We start from the raw sequence: 18,366 nt of genomic DNA on the forward strand, positions 1-18,366 counted from the left end.
CCTACCTGTGACCTGGAAGCCCCCAGTTGGGGGGGCCTTACTTTGAATTGTCTCCACCTTTCTGGATGGAACTGATGTACTTCTTGCATATATTGATTGATGTCTCATATGTCCCTAAAATGTATAAAACCAAGCTGTGCCCCAATCACCTTGGGCACATGTCTTCAGGACCTCCTGAGGCTGTGTCATGGCCACATCCTCAACCGTGGCAAGATAAACTTTCTAAATTAACTGAGACCTGTCTCAAATTTTTGGGGTTCAGAATCCATAAGTCTTTTTTTATTTCTTGATGATTAAAGTCACATGAACTAAAAGGCATTACAGTGTTTATTTTTTCTTCAAAAATATTTGATCCTAGTGCTTATCCTTCAAGTCAATTAATTAGAGCTCTTTTTAAAAATAGACATCACACACTACACCTATGTAACCACACAGACAAGCAGAAGCAGATCCAGTAGTTATCAGATTTTCTGTTCTGCAATCTCTTAATTGGACTGTTCACCTCTGAGTGGGCCCTTTGAGAGCATGGCTAGGAAAGCATGCAGTTTCTAGGGCCTAAAAAACAGGTATAGCTGGAAGACAAAATCAGATTTTGAGAGGGATTCATCTGCTTCCAATTCCTGGGGCTCCGTGAGGAAAACAGAGGTCTCTCCCAAAATGGAATCTGTGGCAACTTTTCTGTTTTGCCCAAGCAGCCCCAGGCCATCATAAATTATTTTAGGGCCTCTCATGCATGCCTTAAGGGAGAAAAAGAATTCAGCTGTCTGAGAAAAAAAAACCTTTTTCCAGCAAAACAAGATCCAAGAAGAGAAAAACATAAAGGCCTTTTAAATATACCTATAACTTGGATATCCACTTTTAGTTAAGATAAGCACTCTTTAAGAAAGTCCTTTTAAATTCCTTATTACGCAACTTTAGCCATGCCAAGCAGCCAATATTTCTAGCTTTTGAACTTTATGAAAGGTAACTTCCCAGGTGCTCACAGAAAGGAAAATTCAAGGTAGTTCATGGAGGGGAAGTGAATCAACAAATGGTAAAGGTCACAGATATCGAACCAGAAAGAACTCATTCCCTAAGCCAGGATTGAACCTGGGCCACCATTGTAAAATGGCAGAGGCTAAAACAAAGCACTGCCACATGGTTACAGGTCATCCTTCCAAGTACATAAAATATGATGGAGGCCTTCAGCAAAGTTTGCCACTGACCAGTTTTCCAGGCTGGCTTGAGCAGAAGGCCTATAGAGTCCTAGGCCCACATCCCAACCTAAGGTACCCCTCTTTCTTACAGAACCATATAGAGAAGCATGCAAAGCACACCAGATTGGCTACAGCTTAAGACCAACCTCGTGAATCCTTTTTCATAATTAAAACTTTACAAACTTTACAGAGAATATAAACAGTGATCCTTATCATTCCCTTTACCAGTTTGCACAGGGAGAGTGGGGCCAAAAGCTCAACTGGTAAAAAAAAAAAAAACATTCTTACCCTTTTGCCAGCATGTCAGGCCCCTTTTGCCAGCATGTCAGGCTTCTGTGTTCCCTCCCCACTGAGCTCAATCCCAAGACAACTAGTTTAAAGCTTGGGAAGTTAACTTTTCCCAGTTTGGAGGCTACATCTGAGGGGAGTGTCCTGCAGCACGGGGACACAACCATCCATCTGTGAACAGAGGACAGAGGAGGAAAAAGGAAAAATATGGCATTTTTTCAAAGGAGACCCAGGACTCAGGATGCATTCAAAGTGGTACAGACGGAAGATGAATGGCTACTCATCTAGAAAGAGAGGAGCAAGGTGTCCCCAGTTCCCTTCTTTTCCTAGCGAATACCCATGGTACATGAGGTAGAGAAAGGAAGGCATGCCTCTTTCTTTATTCCATCCTTATATTTCTGAGTTCTGGCAATCACAACAGGTTGCCACCCATGGGTATCAAAGCAGCTTTCACCCATGTTAACAGAGGGGTCTAGGGGGTGGGATCATCCTCTCTTACCCACGTATGCCCTATCTCCCCTGCTGTCAGTAGCCTTTGAGTTCCTGAACTTGGAATTGAAGTTGGGACAAAAATGTTTCTGGGGGGTTGGGTTGCATGAACTCCTTATAAGTAGAATGCTAAGGTGAAGCTGTGGATTTGAGTCTTCCTCCAACAAGGGATAGAAAAGGGTGTCTTGTGAATTGGGGTCCCAACCTAGTAAAACGTCTTCTAAAAGGAAAAAAAAATGCCTCTCACATAAAAGTTAACTTCTGACCTGGTGGAGAAAGGAGAAAAAAAAACTAAATACAGCGCTGTGTTAATTGCTGAAAAATGGAGGAAAGAAAAAGATGCCTGGGGAAGAAACCTCTTATTCTTATGCAAATGAGTTTCTTCAACTGGGAGAGAAACTTTTAATTGCTATTTCTTCCCTGGGGTTTGGACTGAGCTGGACCCCTTGGCCAGGGGAGGGGAAGACTCCAGGGGTATGTGGTGGGGAATGCTAGCCAGCTGTTGGTGCAGGGCATGGGACCCTGAGGCTGCCTTGGGGCCTGGGTAGTGGCTGTGGTTCATTTTTGCCCTGCGTGGCTGTTGGCCTGTGTGTGTGTGTTTGGCACGCACATGCAGCAGACACAGCCATGTGCCCCAGCCAAAAGGGAAGAGGGGCGGGGAGCAACTGCTCACCTGTCAATCCTGTACGTGTACCTGAGGCCACTGGGGTGGGGGTAAAACATCCCCAATATTGTAAAAGAAATGATAGATGCCGTTACAGTTCCCCCAAAAAGAAGGAAAATGCCATAGAAAAGACTGGGTTGGACCAGGGCCAAAGTTCCTGACCACCAAGAGCGATGGGTGTTGGGGGGCGGGGGAGCAGTTTCCTCTACCCTCAGACTTAGTGTGAGGACAAAAAGGTTCAGAAATGAAAGGGAAGGAGATTTTTGGGTCCGCACTTTACTCACCCCTCCTCATGTCCTTCTACAGGCTACCAAATGATGCAGGATTTTTTGCTCCTTAGTTCAGCTAAAATCCAGGTTTCTGTCTCACAACCAGGAAAAATTAGGCACGTGGACAAATTAAGGATGAGGAGGGTAGATCTATTAGGCAAAAAGAAAGCTCAGCAAAGAAAGAAGTGGTCCCGCCAACATGCTACCACCTCACAGATTGAAGACTAGACCACTTCACACAAGCTGAAGAGGCCAGGCCCCTCTCCCAGCATAAGGTGTGAATTCCTGGTGGCTCCACCCCATTCTCCCAGTGAACATACAGGCCCCCAGTTCATTGTGAGCATGCCCAGGCAAGACCCTGGGCAGGTTCCCTTATCTGCCTCCTGCATCTATCAGCTCTATCTTTCCTAATAGATGGATCGAAGTCTCAACATTGTCATCTTCTCAGAATTCTCCTTTTTCTCCTTCCTAACACAAAATGTAGTATGCCATATATACTTCTCTTAATCTTGTTTTTTAAGCTTACTGACCCTGGAAATCACTGAATATTAATGTAAAGAGATAATCCTTTTTCATTTATGACTGCATATTATTCATGATGTAGAAGCATTGCTGTTTACCTAATAGCTTTCTAATGATGGAATTAGAATTGTGCACAAACCTTTGGTAGTACACATTATCCCACAATAAACATTTTTGTACAGATCTGATTTGATCTCTTTGGAATATAACCATTTATATTAACACCTCCCAAAAATGACATACTTAGGTATAAATCTAACAAAAGGTTTGGTATTAACTATTTCTCTATGTTCAAGTTTGCTGATAATTTTCTCTATTCTCTGTCCTGCTGTTGAGCCCATCCAGTGAGTTTGGATTTGGTTATTGTAGTTTCCAGTTCTAAAATTTCTATTATTTTCATCTTTATATTTTATATTTCTTTCCTGAGACTTTCTCATTTTTTTGTTCCAAGTCTCTATTTTTTTCATTTTAGTCGGATTTGTAATTGCTCATTGAAGCAGTTCATGATGTCTGTCTCAAAATCCTTATCAGATAATACTAACATCTGCATCATCTCAGAGTCAGCATCTGTTGTCTTTTTGTCATTCAAGTTAAGATTTTCCTGGTTTTATAAATAACCAGTGATTTTTCATTGTATTCTTTTTTTATTGTTTTGAGATGGAGTCTTGCTCTGTCGCCCAGGCTGGAGTGCAGTGGCATGATCTCGGCTCACTGCAACCTCCACCTCCAGGATTCAAGTGATTCTCCTGCCTCAGCCTCCCTATTAGCTAAGATTACAGGTGCACACCACCATGCCTGGCTAATTTTGTATTTTTTGTTTTTTTTAGTAGAGACATGGTTTCACCATATTGGCCAGGCTGGTCTCAAACTCCTGACCTCATGATCCGCCCACCTTGGACTTCCAACGTGCTGGGATTACAGGCGTGAGCCACTGCGCCTGGCCTCCACTGTATTCTGAACACTTTGGGTGTTATGTTGTGAGGCCCTAGATCTTATTAAATTTTTTCTTTTATCAGGATCCTTATGATGTTGCACCAGTAGGGTAAGAACGGCATTACTTTGCTGTTGCTAAACGCTGGCATCTTTCCAGGTTCTCCACTTAATTTCTGTTGATATGCCAGGGGTAAAGGGCAGCTCACATCTGCTGTTCAAATGGAAAAGTTCATCCTCCTCTCTAGGCCTCTGTTGATGCCATCCTAGCTGGGAAGTTGAAAGATGCCTCATTACAGCTGTCCAAGTGACCTCCATTGACATTGTGAAATAGGAGCCAGTGTTTGTTTTGTGTTGCTATGAAGCAACCTGAGACTGGGTAATTTATAAAGAAAAGTGGTTTATTTGGCTCATGGTTCTGCAGGCTGTACAAGAAGCCTAGTGCTTGTATCTGCTCCTGGCGAGGTTCTCAGGAGGCTTACAATCATGACTGAAGGCAAAGGGCAAAGGGGAGCCAGTGTGTCACATGGTGAGAGAGGAAAAAAGTGAGAGAGGGAGGAGGTGCCAGGCTCTTTTAAACAACCAGATCTCACATGAACTCATAGAGGAATAACTCATTCATTACCATGAGGACACCACCAATGTATTCATGAAGGACTCACCCCCATGCTCCAAACGTGTCCCACTAGGCACCACCTCTAACATTGGGGATTATATTTTAACATCGGACTTGGAGGGTAAAAACATCCAAACTATATCATTTTTTCCCAGGACCCCAAATTTCATGTTTTTTTTTTTTTCACATTGCAAAACACAATTATCCCTTTTCAGTAGTCCCCTAAAGTCTGAATTCATTTTAGCATCAATTCAATTAAAAGTCCAAAGTCCAAAGTCTCATCTGATACTCAAGGCAAGTTTCTTCCACCTATGTGCCTGTAGGATTAAATGGTGGCACAGGCATTTGTCAAACATTTTCATTCCAAAAGGGATAAATTGGCCAAAAGAAAATGGGGCAACAGGCCCCATGCAAGTCTGAAGCCCAGCAGGGCAGACATTAAACCTTAAAGCTTTAAAATAATCCTTGACTCCATGTCCTGTATTCAGCCCACACTAGTGCAAGGGGTGGGTTCCCCAAGGCCTTGGGCAGCTCTGCCCCTGCGGCTTTGCAGGATGCAGCGCCTGTGGCTGCCCTCACAGATTGGTATTGAGTGCCTGCAGTGTTTTTAGGCTAAGGGTACAAGCTGCTGGTGGCTCTATCATTCAGGGGTCTGAAGGGTGGTGGCCCTGTTCCTAGAGCTCGGCTAGGCAACCAGCTCTCATGTGAACTCATACAGTAAGAACTCACTCATTCCTGCAAGGACAGCACCAAGCCATATATGAGGGATCCAGCCAAACACCTTCTATCACACCTCACTTGTAACATTGGGGATCATGCTTTAACATTAGATTTTGAGGGAACAAACATTCAAACTATATCAGGGCCTCATTTACTGCATGACAAGGAGGAAAGTCTCAGAACTCAACTTGACCTTCTCTGACACCACCCCAGTGAGTGGGGTGGGGGAGGGGATGCCACGTTACAGCTGGGAAGATTTGAAAGTTGAAGCTCCCCATGTGGCTTTTGCTGATGAAGTGCATGTGGGAATACAAGTTTTCCCATGACATTTGGGTGGAGAAGGATGGTTATTTTCTAAAAGTTTTCTGTCTCACCAGACTGCTCATTTCTGAGTCCTTTGGCTAGAGACAGCAAACTTCTTGAGTCTTTTTGTTCTATGTCTGTTGGCATTAAAATGTTATAGGCTTCTCCAGATTGCTTGAGGTTAAAAGAAAACTCAGGGATTCACCACTATGTTATTCCTTAGATCCCAGGGTAGGTAGCTTCTCTGCATGATTTTCTCTACCTTTCTTAACCTTCTTATGTTTGTTTTCTATTTAAAATACAGTGTTTTTACTTGCACAGTAAGTCCTCACATCAGCAATAGGTTCTCAGAAACTGTGACTTTAACAATGCAAAGTAACATACAACAAAACAAATTTTTATTTGTCTCATCAGTGTTATAATGAAACACATTGGACAAAACAATGTTATTTCAGGACCTACTGTACATTGTTTCACCTAAAGTTGCAGTTTCCAAGAACCTATTCATGACGTTGAGGACTTACTATACTTACTAGGAATAATAGGAAGAAATGTGTCTACTCTATCTTTTCTGGAACCAGAAGTTCTTAGTGCTGATTCTACAAAGAAATAAATGTTGTCCGGGTGCCTGTAATCCTAGCAATTTGGGAGGCCAGATCACTTGAGCCCAGGAGTTTGAGACCAGCCTGACCAACATGGAGAAACCCTATCTCTATAAAAGATACAAACAAACAAACAAACAAAAAACAGCTGCACTCCAGCCTGGGTGACAGAGTGAGACCCTGTCAAAAAAAAAAGAAAAAGAAAAAGAAGAAGAATAAATAAATATTACTCCTTCTTACAGCTAGAGAGATCAAGCCAAGCTCCTTTGGGAAGCTTTCATTCTTTTCCCACCTATGGATCTTGCAGGTTACTATTTGTTCTGCCTGAAGCAGGCATTCTATTCTTCCTCAATTATCTTTCTCCCTGCGTAGAGTTTCTTCGCTCTGCTTACTAGTGCTACTGGCTTGCTACTAAGCTTTTTCCATGATTGAATGTATGTGGTTTCCTCTACTCTAATTTTTTGGGGCTATGTATACCTCATTGTAAATGATGTCTGGTATAGAAGTAGATGTTATCCACTGAGTCCAGCAGAAGACAAACCTCTTTGTATCTACCCCTCCTAAGGCAGAGGTGTCTCCAGTTTTGCATATATGAGCAAAACAGTTTATAAAAAGGAACCTTGTCAGATTTCTAAAGAAACCAGCATAAATAGTAGAATCTTTTCCTGGCAGGAAATGGAAGGGGTCTGTAATTAAAACTGCTTCTAATTGATGGTTATCTCATGAGGCTCTGATTCTACCAGGTAAATTAGGAGTTGACAAAAATCTATAACAGAAATTCCCAAAGTTAGAGTTAATATTTTTTTAAATTAGTCTTTATCCTATGTAGTTTTTATAAATTGAACTCATCTTATTGATTATATATTTTACCAAACACTATACCATAAATTCTCCACCAATCATTTTGAGCATACTTTTCTCCAAAACATTATAGTCTAATAGGAGATGCAATTTTTAAAACTCACGTATGAAACAGAAAATAGCAAGGATATAAATTTTGTCACACAAAAATGTATTGCATATTAAAGTTATAAAGAGAGTTACAGGATGTTAATGTTTTCTGGATTATTTAGGAAAGATTTGATAATGGAAGTGGAATTTGATCTTGCCCTATAAAGTTACTATAATTCAGTTCAATGGGAAAAGTGATTAGACGGTCTAGACCAATGCAATGGCACCAGCAAAATTACGAACCTGTGCTGTCAGGGGACATAGACTGGAGGTGAGGAGACAACCCAATTCCAATTGTATTAAATTTGGAAATGAGTATAGAAAAGGCAGGATGAGAGCAAGATATTCTTCAGAGCGTATTATTATTTCTGTAGAATTGAAAGTTCCTTGTTGCTAAGTAGCTAAATCTAGAATTTAGTCACCTGAGAGACAACAGGGAGAGGGCTTATGTTTCCCTTTGTTCTGTGGCCTCAGCTACAAACCATTGATAAAGCATGGTATAAACCATCTAGACAGAAATGGCCATGGAAACTACTGTTTCTTCTGATGGTAAGTCATTCATAAAGTTTGGTTCTATGCATAATTTGGTATCCAGAGTAGTCCACTGGATAATGTGAAGTCTCTTAATTTTTGTTTTGTTTTCATTTTTTTCTTTGTTTGTTTTGAGATGGAGTCTCACTCTGTCGCCCAGGCTGGAGTGCAGTGGCGCGATCTCGGCTCACTGCAAGCTCTGCCTCCTGGGTTCACACCATTCTCCTCCCTCAGCCTCCTGAGTAGCTGGGACTGCAGGTGCCCACCACCACGCCTGGCTGATTTTTTTGTATTTTTAGTAGAAACTGGGTTTCACCATGTTAGCCAGGATGGTCTCGATCTCCTGACCTCATGATCCGCCCTCCTCGGCCTCCCAAAGTGCTGGGATTACAGGCGTGAGCCACCGCGCCCGGCGTGTTTTCATTTTTAAAGATATGAGTGACTTGAGCATGGATGTAGGTAGGGTGACCAACCATTCCAGTTTGGTTGAGACTGAGGGGATTGCTGGGTGCAGCACTTTCAGTTTTAAAACCAGGACAGTCCTGGGAAAATCAGGATGAGGTAGTCACCTCAATTGCCAGTAAGGAATAGATAAAGTAGTAGAAGATGAAGATGCAGTTGAGACTAGGGAAAATTGATAGAAACAGTCCTCAAGTAGGTGGGAGAGATGATCTGGAACCATGAGGGGCTAATGAGACTAGAGAGGTAGTAAGGTAGAGAAGAGGTAGATATAGGTGGATTCAGATGGTGAAAGGCCCAGAAACCATTTTGTCTTTGAATTTGGCGTGTGTGTGTGTGTGTGTGTGTGTGTATCATATTCCAGAGAAAGAAATCCATTTTATATTGTGACATTGTGGCCTTACACACACTTACACCCCACATATTTGGCACTGTGTGTGCAAGGGTTGCTAAGGATCTTCTAGGGATGCCTTCTGATATTTCTGTTCTATTTCCTTAAGGAAAAAGACTGCAGGCTATAGCCAGCTGAATTACTTCCATGACTCTAATGGGACAGATATTAGTGACAGACAGATAGGAAAACAGTGCATTAGGGCATTGGAATAAGAGGGAAGATGGGTAGAGAGCGGTCTTGATGAATTTGAAATAGCTGTGGGGAAAGGAAGAGTTTATCAAACATGCAGAAGAGGGCTGTTGGCTCTCTTGATAGTCCACTGACATTAGAGGACACGGATTTATAGTGGTACCACTTCACAGTATCCATGGTAGAATGATGGTACTTCAGGAGCTTTGGTCTCTGTAAGTCCTAGGAATGAAGACAATGAGTCTGGCTTTAAAGATTTTTTTGAAGTTATTCTCCTGTTATTGCCTGCTGTCATGCTGAGCTCCAAGGAAAAGAATAATATGACACAGGTTTGTGTAGCTTATCAGTCCTTTCCACAACATTATATCTTTGATTAGTTCTTCCCATTTTCAATCCTCCCATCCACAACAACTGTCACTCCACAGTAAGTAGAAAACATATCAAGAGAGATATAGAGAGCAAATCTGGCAGTTAGAATTTCATCCCAATTCAGAGATCTTTGTTCTTGGAAGTTTTGCCTATGAACTTTGCTTTTCTCTTCCATGCTACTTGCACCTTGTGGAATAAGGTGCCTAACTTGCAGCAGTGAAAACTGCCCAGATGAATCCAGCCTCTTTAGGCAAGTTAATGGCAAGGATAATGTTCAGCTTGAAACAAGTTTTCCCCATCTTCCAGCATCCACATAGCCAGTCTAGGACAAGAAAAGGAAAAAAGCCTTAAATACTTTATATTAGAAAGGAAAGGTACTTGGTTAACTAACTACTGTGATTGAGAGACAATGAGAATGGATTTTCAGCTGCTGGCACTATACATAAATGAGGAAAACTCAGAAGATTGAGGAGGTGCAAATGCAATATCCAGGAGAATAAAGAAAAGAGCAATATGGCATAGGAAGTTTTGAAATATCTACTGGATTTTATATCTCTATTCCTTAGGCTGGGGATCCAGGACAAGCCATTTCAGTTTTGATTTCTATATTCTCTTTTTAAGCCTTTCACAAACACATTGGTTTTGGGATTTTTTTTTTTTTTCAGAGCAGCATTAGTAGCTTTGATGTAGGAGTGGAGAAAGTATGTGAAGGATTAATGCAGTTCCTGCCCACCCCCCATCCCCCGACAGTCTCTGTCACATTTAGGACTCTCTAGAGTCAAAGATTTTGGCATACAGTGCTTGAAGGGATGAAACTGGTAGCAGAGCTTGAATGGATTGGAAGACAAGAACATTAAGAGAAATGCGGGATGATGAAAGAAAAGTATTTGGGTTTTCTTTGGGTTTGAGAAACAGGTATAGCAGAAGTAAGGGGGAGAGCTGGGAGAACTAAAAGTGTTGGTAAATTGATTAGGATATATGAATTTTTTGTGTGTTGACAAGGTATACATTATGACTATGAGTGGGTGGGCTGAATTACACTGAAGATGAATTGAAGAGGTTAAAAAAAACTTTAAAAAACCCTGTCTTGTTTTCAGATGGGTTTTCTATATACTTGCTAATATTACTTTAAGTTGAGGGTAGGAATTTTGGTGGAGAATAATTTTATCAGTCAGGGGCCAGAGCCTTTGAATTTTGTCCAAGTGTGATAAGGGTGGTTGAAGAGACATCTAAAAATAGTGTAGTCAGATATTGCAGGATAAATGATTTGGTGTTGATGTTGTGGGCTGTGGAGAACAGGAACTCTGGACCTTGTGGTGCATGTGACTTCTGAGGATGGGGTTTCTCAAGAGGAAGCCTTTAGGCAAGCAGTAAATTCTATTAAAGCTCAGGTTCAATACAGTAAGTAGATGTAGGGAGCTTTCTGTGAAGAGGTACAGGATGGAGTTGGTTCTCTCTCTCCTTTTGTCTTTAAAGGAAGCCTCCAGAAAGCACAAGGGAAGGTATAAGAAGAGAATATAAGGAAACTTGAATCAGGGCAAAGAAAGCATTGATTAGAAATGGATTCAAAATCCAGGAGATGATTGGTGTTGGGTCAGGCATGTTCATTTTTATATCTTCTGTGTAAGTCCTCTTAGATTAGCTTGATTTAAATGCTTTTCCTTTTTGTTCTTATAAGAAACAGCACCTACCTTCATCAATATGTTGATCACAGTCAGAGGTGAAGTTAAGTTTTTGGGCCTGATGCAAGATGAGGGGCCCACTTTAAGAAAAATAATACCAAGTTACAATTGCAGAAAATCAGTATGAAAATCAGGATTTATTTAGCATAAGAAAGAAGCTGCAACAAACTATAAATATTAAAAGGTTGAAAACACCATAAACATCACAAAATTTAATCCCCTCATTATTACATTAATCAACTTCCTAACTCACTTTTATGATACCTTTTCCCAACAGTTTTTAAATTGCTTAATTACCTCCCTTAAGAGAATTATTTTGTTATAATTTCTATGGCAAGAACTGAAAGGCATTTGCCTTTCCCTAGTATGTTTAATAAAAATTCATTTGGTATTATTAATAGTTTAGAAAAGAAAATTCAGCTTCACAGCTTGTTATTGGTAATGAGATAAATAATTAAATTTACTATTGTCAAATTTTAGAAAACCTCTATTGTCTTTTATGTATGCGATGTAATATTTCAGGGTGTTTGAGATTTTTCTTGTATAGGGACTAATTTTGATTACTCATAATTATATGACTTTCATAAAGTCCATTGCTGAGCCCCTTACAGGGTCTTTATAGAGGTCTGTACAGTGAGGATCCCTGAAGCATAAACTTTGTCCGGTTTTGATCATATTATATTATAATTATCTATTTTTTTGTTTGTTTCTACACATGCTCAGTGCTTATTAGCCTCACTTTTGACAGTCATTTGAGACTATGATGAAATATATGGACACTCTCCTCAGCAAAAAAAGTCATGAAATACATAAAATATTGAATACAATATTACTGACCTCCTAAAGCTTATTCTTGCTCCTGCCACAGTTTCTGCACTAAATTGATAATTTATTTAATGCTCTGTATTTTGATTTTCTTTCTCTAATATCTAGCACAATGTCCTGCACTTTGTATGCTCCAAACATGTAAAGACTTGTTTAATAAATAGAAAAAGAAATGGATAAGTGTTGCCAGCCAGACTGTATGACAGGTGCAGAAATTCCCCACTTTCAAAAACTGTTGGTAAATATATTTGAGCAAACACTCAGACTCTTCCCTGGCAATCCTAAAATACTAGACTCTACAGTGGTTTTTGCCCTAATAAGAAAAGAGTTCCTTTTCCAAAGACCTTTAAACTGCACAGATTCTCATTTTCTCTTCTGAAAGCATTTCCTTTTGTCTTTGGGACTCTCCTGTAGCTAACTGGAGAGAACAACATTATTCTCTCCATATCCTTAAGTGATGTCAGTGTTTCATGAATTTTTTTTCTTTTCTAAAAATTATACTACAATATGAACACATTTTAGTTGCATTCACTTATAATCCAAGACATTTCGCAATCCCTCCTCCGTTTTTCCATTTTTCATTGTACATAGAGCTATATGAGGCATTACAGAGGATACTAAAATGAATGAAAATCATAAACCCTGCAGTCAAGAATCTTTCAGTCTAATGAACTTATGAGTAAAGATGAATACAATGAGGAATAGTAAATAACTTTGAGATAAAGAAACTAAAGTAAATCATAAGACTGATGCAACTTGACACAGAATTGTGATTATTTTTGATGTCTCCAGTTTTGACAGTCAAAGAAGACACTATCAATAGTTATTGCAAAGGCAACAGGCATAAACTAATACTATCTTGGACAATTTGATATATAGAGTCACCCTACTCTTAAGTTTCTTTACTTTTGCTTTTACTTTTTATTATGGACATTTTCATACTGCCTGTAAAGATTGAGATAACTATTTAAGTACCCATCTTCCAACTTCAACTATTATCACCACGTGGCCCATGTTGTCTCCTCTATACCCCCTAAATCCCCACCCTCATTTACTAAAAGCAAATCCAAAGCATTTTCTTGATTCATCAACCAGTTTTTCACTACTCCATTCTTTTTCTCTCCTGATTCCTTACTTACCACCTTTCCAACCCATCTTTTTATTTTTACTTCCAGCACTGCAGTTCTGATCTAACTCTGCCAGGACACAGATCCACAGGGTCAGCCCTGCATCCTGAGCAGCTTAGAGGGAGAAGCCAGACCAGCAGTGCCTCACACCTTGTCCTCTTCTGCTCTGGACAGATGGCTCCATAACGACAGCTTCATAATGGCAGTGGATGGGACCCTAATGTACATCAGGGTCACTCTTCTGCTGCTCTGTCTTGGGGTATTTTTGTCTATTTCTGGCTACTGTCAGGCTGGGCCCTCCCAGCATTTCACTTCCCCAGAAGTGGTGATCCCCTTGAAGGTGATCAGCAGGGGCAGAAGTGCAAAGGCTCCTGGATGGCTCTCCTATAGTCTGCGGTTTGGGGGCCAGAAACACGTTGTTCATATGAGGGTCAAGAAGCTCTTAGTTTCTAGACACCTCCCAGTGTTCACTTACACAGATGAGCATGCCCTCCTGGAGGATCAGCTCTTCATCCCAGATGACTGTTACTATCATGGTTACGTGGAGGCGGCCCCTGAGTCTCTGGTTGTGTTCAGTGCTTGTTTTGGGGGCTTTCGAGGAGTATTAAAAATAAGTGGCCTCACTTATGAAATTGAACCCATCAGGCACTCTGCCACATTTGAACATCTGGTTTATAAGATAAACAGTAATGAGACACAATTCCCAGCTATGAGATGTGGCTTAACAGAGAAGGAAGTAGCACGCCAACAGTTGGAATTTGAAGAGGCTGAGAACTCAGCTCTGGAACCAAAATCTGCTGGTGACTGGTGGACTCATGCATGGTTTCTGGAGCTAGTTGTTGTGGTGAACCATGATTTCTTCATTTACTCTCAAAGCAACATCTCAAAGGTGCAAGAGGATGTATTTCTTGTTGTCAACATAGTGGATTCCATGTATAAGCAGTTAGGTACTTACATAATTTTGATTGGAATTGAAATTTGGAATCAAGGAAATGTTTTTCCAATGACAAGCATAGAACAGGTCCTGAACGATTTCTCTCAATGGAAACAAATCAGTCTTTCCCAGCTACAGCATGATGCTGCACATATGTTCATAAAAAATTCACTTATAAGTATACTTGGCCTAGCCTATGTTGCAGGAATATGTCGTCCACCTATTGATTGTGGAGTTGATAATTTTCAAGGAGATACCTGGTCTCTTTTTGCCAACACTGTGGCCCATGAGTTAGGTCATACGTTGGGTATGCAGCATGATGAAGAATTCTGTTTTTGTGGGGAAAGAGGTTGCATCATGAATACTTTTAGAGTGCCAGCAGAGAAATTCACCAATTGCAGTTACGCTGATTTTATGAAGACCACCTTAAACCAGGGATCATGTCTGCATAATCCTCCAAGATTGGGGGAAATCTTTATGCTAAAGCGCTGTGGGAATGGTGTGGTTGAAAGAGAAGAGCAGTGTGACTGTGGATCCGTACAGCAATGTGAACAAGACGCCTGTTGTCTGCTGAACTGCACTCTGAGGCCTGGGGCTGCCTGTGCTTTTGGGCTTTGTTGCAAAGACTGCAAGTTCATGCCATCAGGGGAACTCTGTAGACAAGAGGTCAATGAATGTGACCTTCCAGAATGGTGCAATGGAACATCTCATCAGTGTCCAGAAGATAGATATATGCAGGACGGGATCCCCTGTAGTGACAGTGCCTACTGCTATCAAAAGAGGTGTAATAACCATGACCAGCATTGCAGGGAGATTTTTGGTAAAGATGCAAAAAGTGCATCTCAGAATTGCTATAAAGAAATCAACTCTCAGGGAAACCGTTTTGGTCACTGTGGTATAAATGGCACAACATACCTAAAATGTCATATCTCTGATGTCTTTTGTGGGAGAGTTCAATGTGAGAATGTGAGAGATATTCCTCTTCTCCAAGATCATTTTACTTTGCAGCACACTCATATCAATGGTGTCACCTGCTGGGGTATTGACTATCATTTAAGGATGAACATATCTGACATTGGTGAAGTGAAAGATGGTACTGTGTGTGGCCCAGGAAAGATCTGCATCCACAAGAAGTGTGTCAGTCTGTCTGTCTTGTCACATGTCTGCCTTCCTGAGACCTGCAATATGAAGGGGATCTGCAATAACAAACATCACTGCCACTGTAGCTATGGGTGGTCCCCACCCTACTGCCAGCACAGAGGCTATGGGGGCAGTATTGACAGTGGCCCAGCATCTGCAAAGAGAGGAGTTTTTTTGCCGCTGATTGTGATTCCTTCTTTGTCTGTTTTGATTTTCCTGTTTACTGTTGGGCTTCTTATGTATCTACGACAATGTTCTGGTCCCAAAGAAACTAAGGCTCATTCATCAGGTTAAGAAAATGTCTCTAACTTAATATTCCATGCATTAGTACACTTTAGTCTCTTGGCAGTAGAAACATTAGTACATCCCTGAAACTGAGCACATTTCTGACCATTTCCAGAAAGCTGCAAAGATCTTCCCTTACATTAGTACCACAAACATTGTCATTAAGTTCAAGTTATTCTTAACATGTTTCTATCTATTGTTTATTGTTTTAAGCAGCAAATAAAGCTACATCCTTCCCTCCCTTTAGTCCTTGTTGTGTTTCTTGTGCATAGAGATGACTTATGGGAAATATATGAGATGTGTCTGCCTCAGAGTGTCCAGGGGTGAGGCTTACCTCTCTACTGACATTTATCAATGTGAGAAAATTACTTAAATTTTCTGATGTTCTGCTTCAAAATCTGAAAAGGGGTAGGGGTCATAATAATATTTGTCCCACCCAACTTCTTGGTTTTATTTGGTAACCAAAAGAGAGAAATAAGTGAATTTTTGTTAAGTATAAACAGATTGTTATCTGATGAAATCTCCTGATCTTGCTCCCTGTGTGCTTCCTAGCTCTTTGTCTTAATTTGGCAGTTTGGATATCCTTTTGGAGCATTTTCTTGCTTCACATACCAAAATATAATCTCCATGAGGGTGGGGTTGTTTTCATCTGTTTTGCTCATCATTGTATCCTTGATAGCCGGAACAGTGCACAGTGCTTACTACACAATAAATACTTAAATGAAATCATGAATCTGAATGGAGTATTAAATAAATGAAATTATGAAAAGTAAAAATAATATTTTGATACCTTGGGATGTCATTCTGATCCTCTTTTTTAAACTACTGGAGCTCTTGCTCAAAATTAAACTTTGAATATTTAAAATGCTGCTGTTTGTACCTGGTGCAGTTTGCTGGTCTTTTCTTCCCCCAGTGTATCTTCTCCGTCTATTCTCAGTGCTTTTGGAAAGCCTGTCTCTTGAAAACACAGAGTGAGTCAGATACCCTTTGTATTGATCAGTTAACTTCTGAATGGCACTCTGTAAATTGAGTCAAAATACCTTTTGCATATCATTTTTCATTATGCTTTGCCAACTTTGCATCTTCTATCTATTTCATGTTTAGAATATATTTGGCTGTGTCATTCTCTGCATATTTGTACATGAAATCCCCATTCCCAAAATGCTGTTTACCACCCTGCCCCTACTCCCTTGCCCTGGAAAACTCCTATTTTCTCTCAATAGAGGTTAAATGTTATATCTTCGTAGAAGCATTCCTTATGAAATGGTAAGTGTTCCACTTGTGTGCCCCATCACTTTGTGGTCACCCCTTTATGGTTTGATGTCCTCTAGGAATAGAGATGGAGAGGGTCCAACAATGTGCTAGCAAAAAGAAGCAGAGGACAGCTACTGGAGCCATACAAGGAGGGAGGAGTGAATCAAGAATACAATCTGGTCAAATCAGAGAAAGCTCCACATGTTGTAAGTGTACACATCCATATGGAGACAAAAGATAGCTGCTCCAGTTTATTGGTTCTTTTTTGAAAAGCTTTATGGTAAAAAGCCATTGAAGTTGATTACGATAAAATTTGTCAGCCTAATGTTCTTTTATATTTGCCGAGTTTTGTATTTCTGCTTGCGATTACTTTTCTGGGATTATGTTGGTTTCAGCTCTTATGCTTAACTGTAGAATTTATTTTGCTATAAGGAATGAGATAGGTATCTAATTGTATACTTTTCCAAATGGGTAGCCTGTTGTCCTGATACACTTCATAGAATAAATCCTTTATCACTGCTTTGCTGGTAAATTGGTATCCTGTATTGTATTTTAAAGTTAATTTGTTAGAGTCACCTTATTTTACTTGTAAATTTTTACAAGAAGCAGTGCATTTTGCAATATTCTTATTTTAAGAAAAGCTGCATAGTTGTTTTATATTCATTGAGTTAATTAGAGTTATATCAGTCAATTATATCAGGATTGGTGGGTAGAATTAACCTTTTTATAAGAAGCATAGAGTCTTACCACCTGTTTTAATTTGGATTGCCCAAAAAGCAGACCCAGAGACAAGGATTTAGGTGGAGTTAGTTTTCTGGGGAAGCACAAAACAGGGCAGACTAATGAACAAGTTTTCTCTGTGTACTACTGGAGTCATCCCTGTAGGCTTTCTGAGAAGTCATGTGAAACACACCTTTGATTAATATTCCATGGTTCAGGAGAAAGCTGTAAGGAAAAGAATATCTGAGATATAAGCATGTGAAGTAGTAAACTCTCAGAGCATGAAGATTGTCTACTGTGGCTGCAAGTGAACTCAAGTGGGACAAGAAGATGTAGGGTGGGCTTTCAGCATCTACTCTACCCAGGTTCCTTAGAAAACATATGCTGAAGCAAGGAATAAATCTAAATGGTTTATTTGGAAAATACAATCCTAGGGAAATGAGAGTAAAAGTAAAGGTATTTAGGGCTGGAAAGTCTGGTACAGCAGATTCTAGTGGTACCTGCCTGTATCCTCTTAGGCTGAACCTTGAGGTTGTCTGTAGTACTGATGACAACTATGTACACTAATGGCATTCTACTTTATGGGGGTGAGCTCAGCCCATTCACGGAGCAGGCTGGAAGCAAGAAGGAGTTAACGCATGTGAAAGCAACTCTCAACTGATAAGAAATGTGTGAATGAGCATGACAGCTTCCCCAGTCCTCATGGAACTTCTCTGTGGTGTTGGGGCCCAAGTGAGGCTGTTCATTGTTAGTATAACAGGAACTGGGTCTCTCTACTCTCCCCCCAAAGAAAACTTCAAAAAACTCTGTTCTTTTCTTCACAAAGTCTTCTTTGTTCTTTGAGCACCTATTGAAAAAGCTGACTGGAGACTGTCTCAGTCTATTCAATTCTCCCTGTGATCCTCCA

The 18,366-nt window shown here is 40.4% G+C and overlaps 1 protein-coding gene and 1 long non-coding RNA gene across 3 annotated transcripts in view; one reads left to right on the top strand and one right to left on the bottom strand.

Moving 5' to 3' along the window:
- ADAM21 (ADAM metallopeptidase domain 21) overlaps positions 1 to 15,732 on the top strand; it is a 41,827-nt gene extending 26,095 nt beyond the window's left edge. Inside the window, exons 1-2 of one of the 2 annotated variants that reach the window (XM_001145699.8) lie at positions 7,960 to 8,099; positions 13,175 to 15,732. In XM_001145699.8, coding sequence (XP_001145699.3) covers positions 13,326 to 15,494 — 2,169 coding nt within the window. In that variant the 5' untranslated portion in view covers positions 7,960 to 8,099; positions 13,175 to 13,325 and the 3' untranslated portion in view covers positions 15,495 to 15,732. Of the gene's footprint in view, positions 1 to 7,959; positions 8,100 to 13,174 lie in introns of those variants that run through there. The other variant, XM_009428067.5, reaches the window with a different exon arrangement.
- Positions 9,368 to 17,254, bottom strand: LOC107968201 (uncharacterized). The gene is made up of 3 exons (XR_001709225.4): positions 16,366 to 17,254; positions 11,184 to 11,254; positions 9,368 to 9,814 (listed from the first exon to the last, which is right to left on the bottom strand). It is a non-coding gene; the product is annotated as an uncharacterized LOC107968201 (long non-coding RNA).
- Between the last annotated feature and the right edge of the window lie 1,112 nt (positions 17,255 to 18,366).

This window comes from Pan troglodytes, chromosome 15 (assembly GCF_028858775.2).
Source record: "Pan troglodytes isolate AG18354 chromosome 15, NHGRI_mPanTro3-v2.0_pri, whole genome shotgun sequence".
Taxonomy (NCBI): Eukaryota; Metazoa; Chordata; class Mammalia; order Primates; family Hominidae; genus Pan; species Pan troglodytes.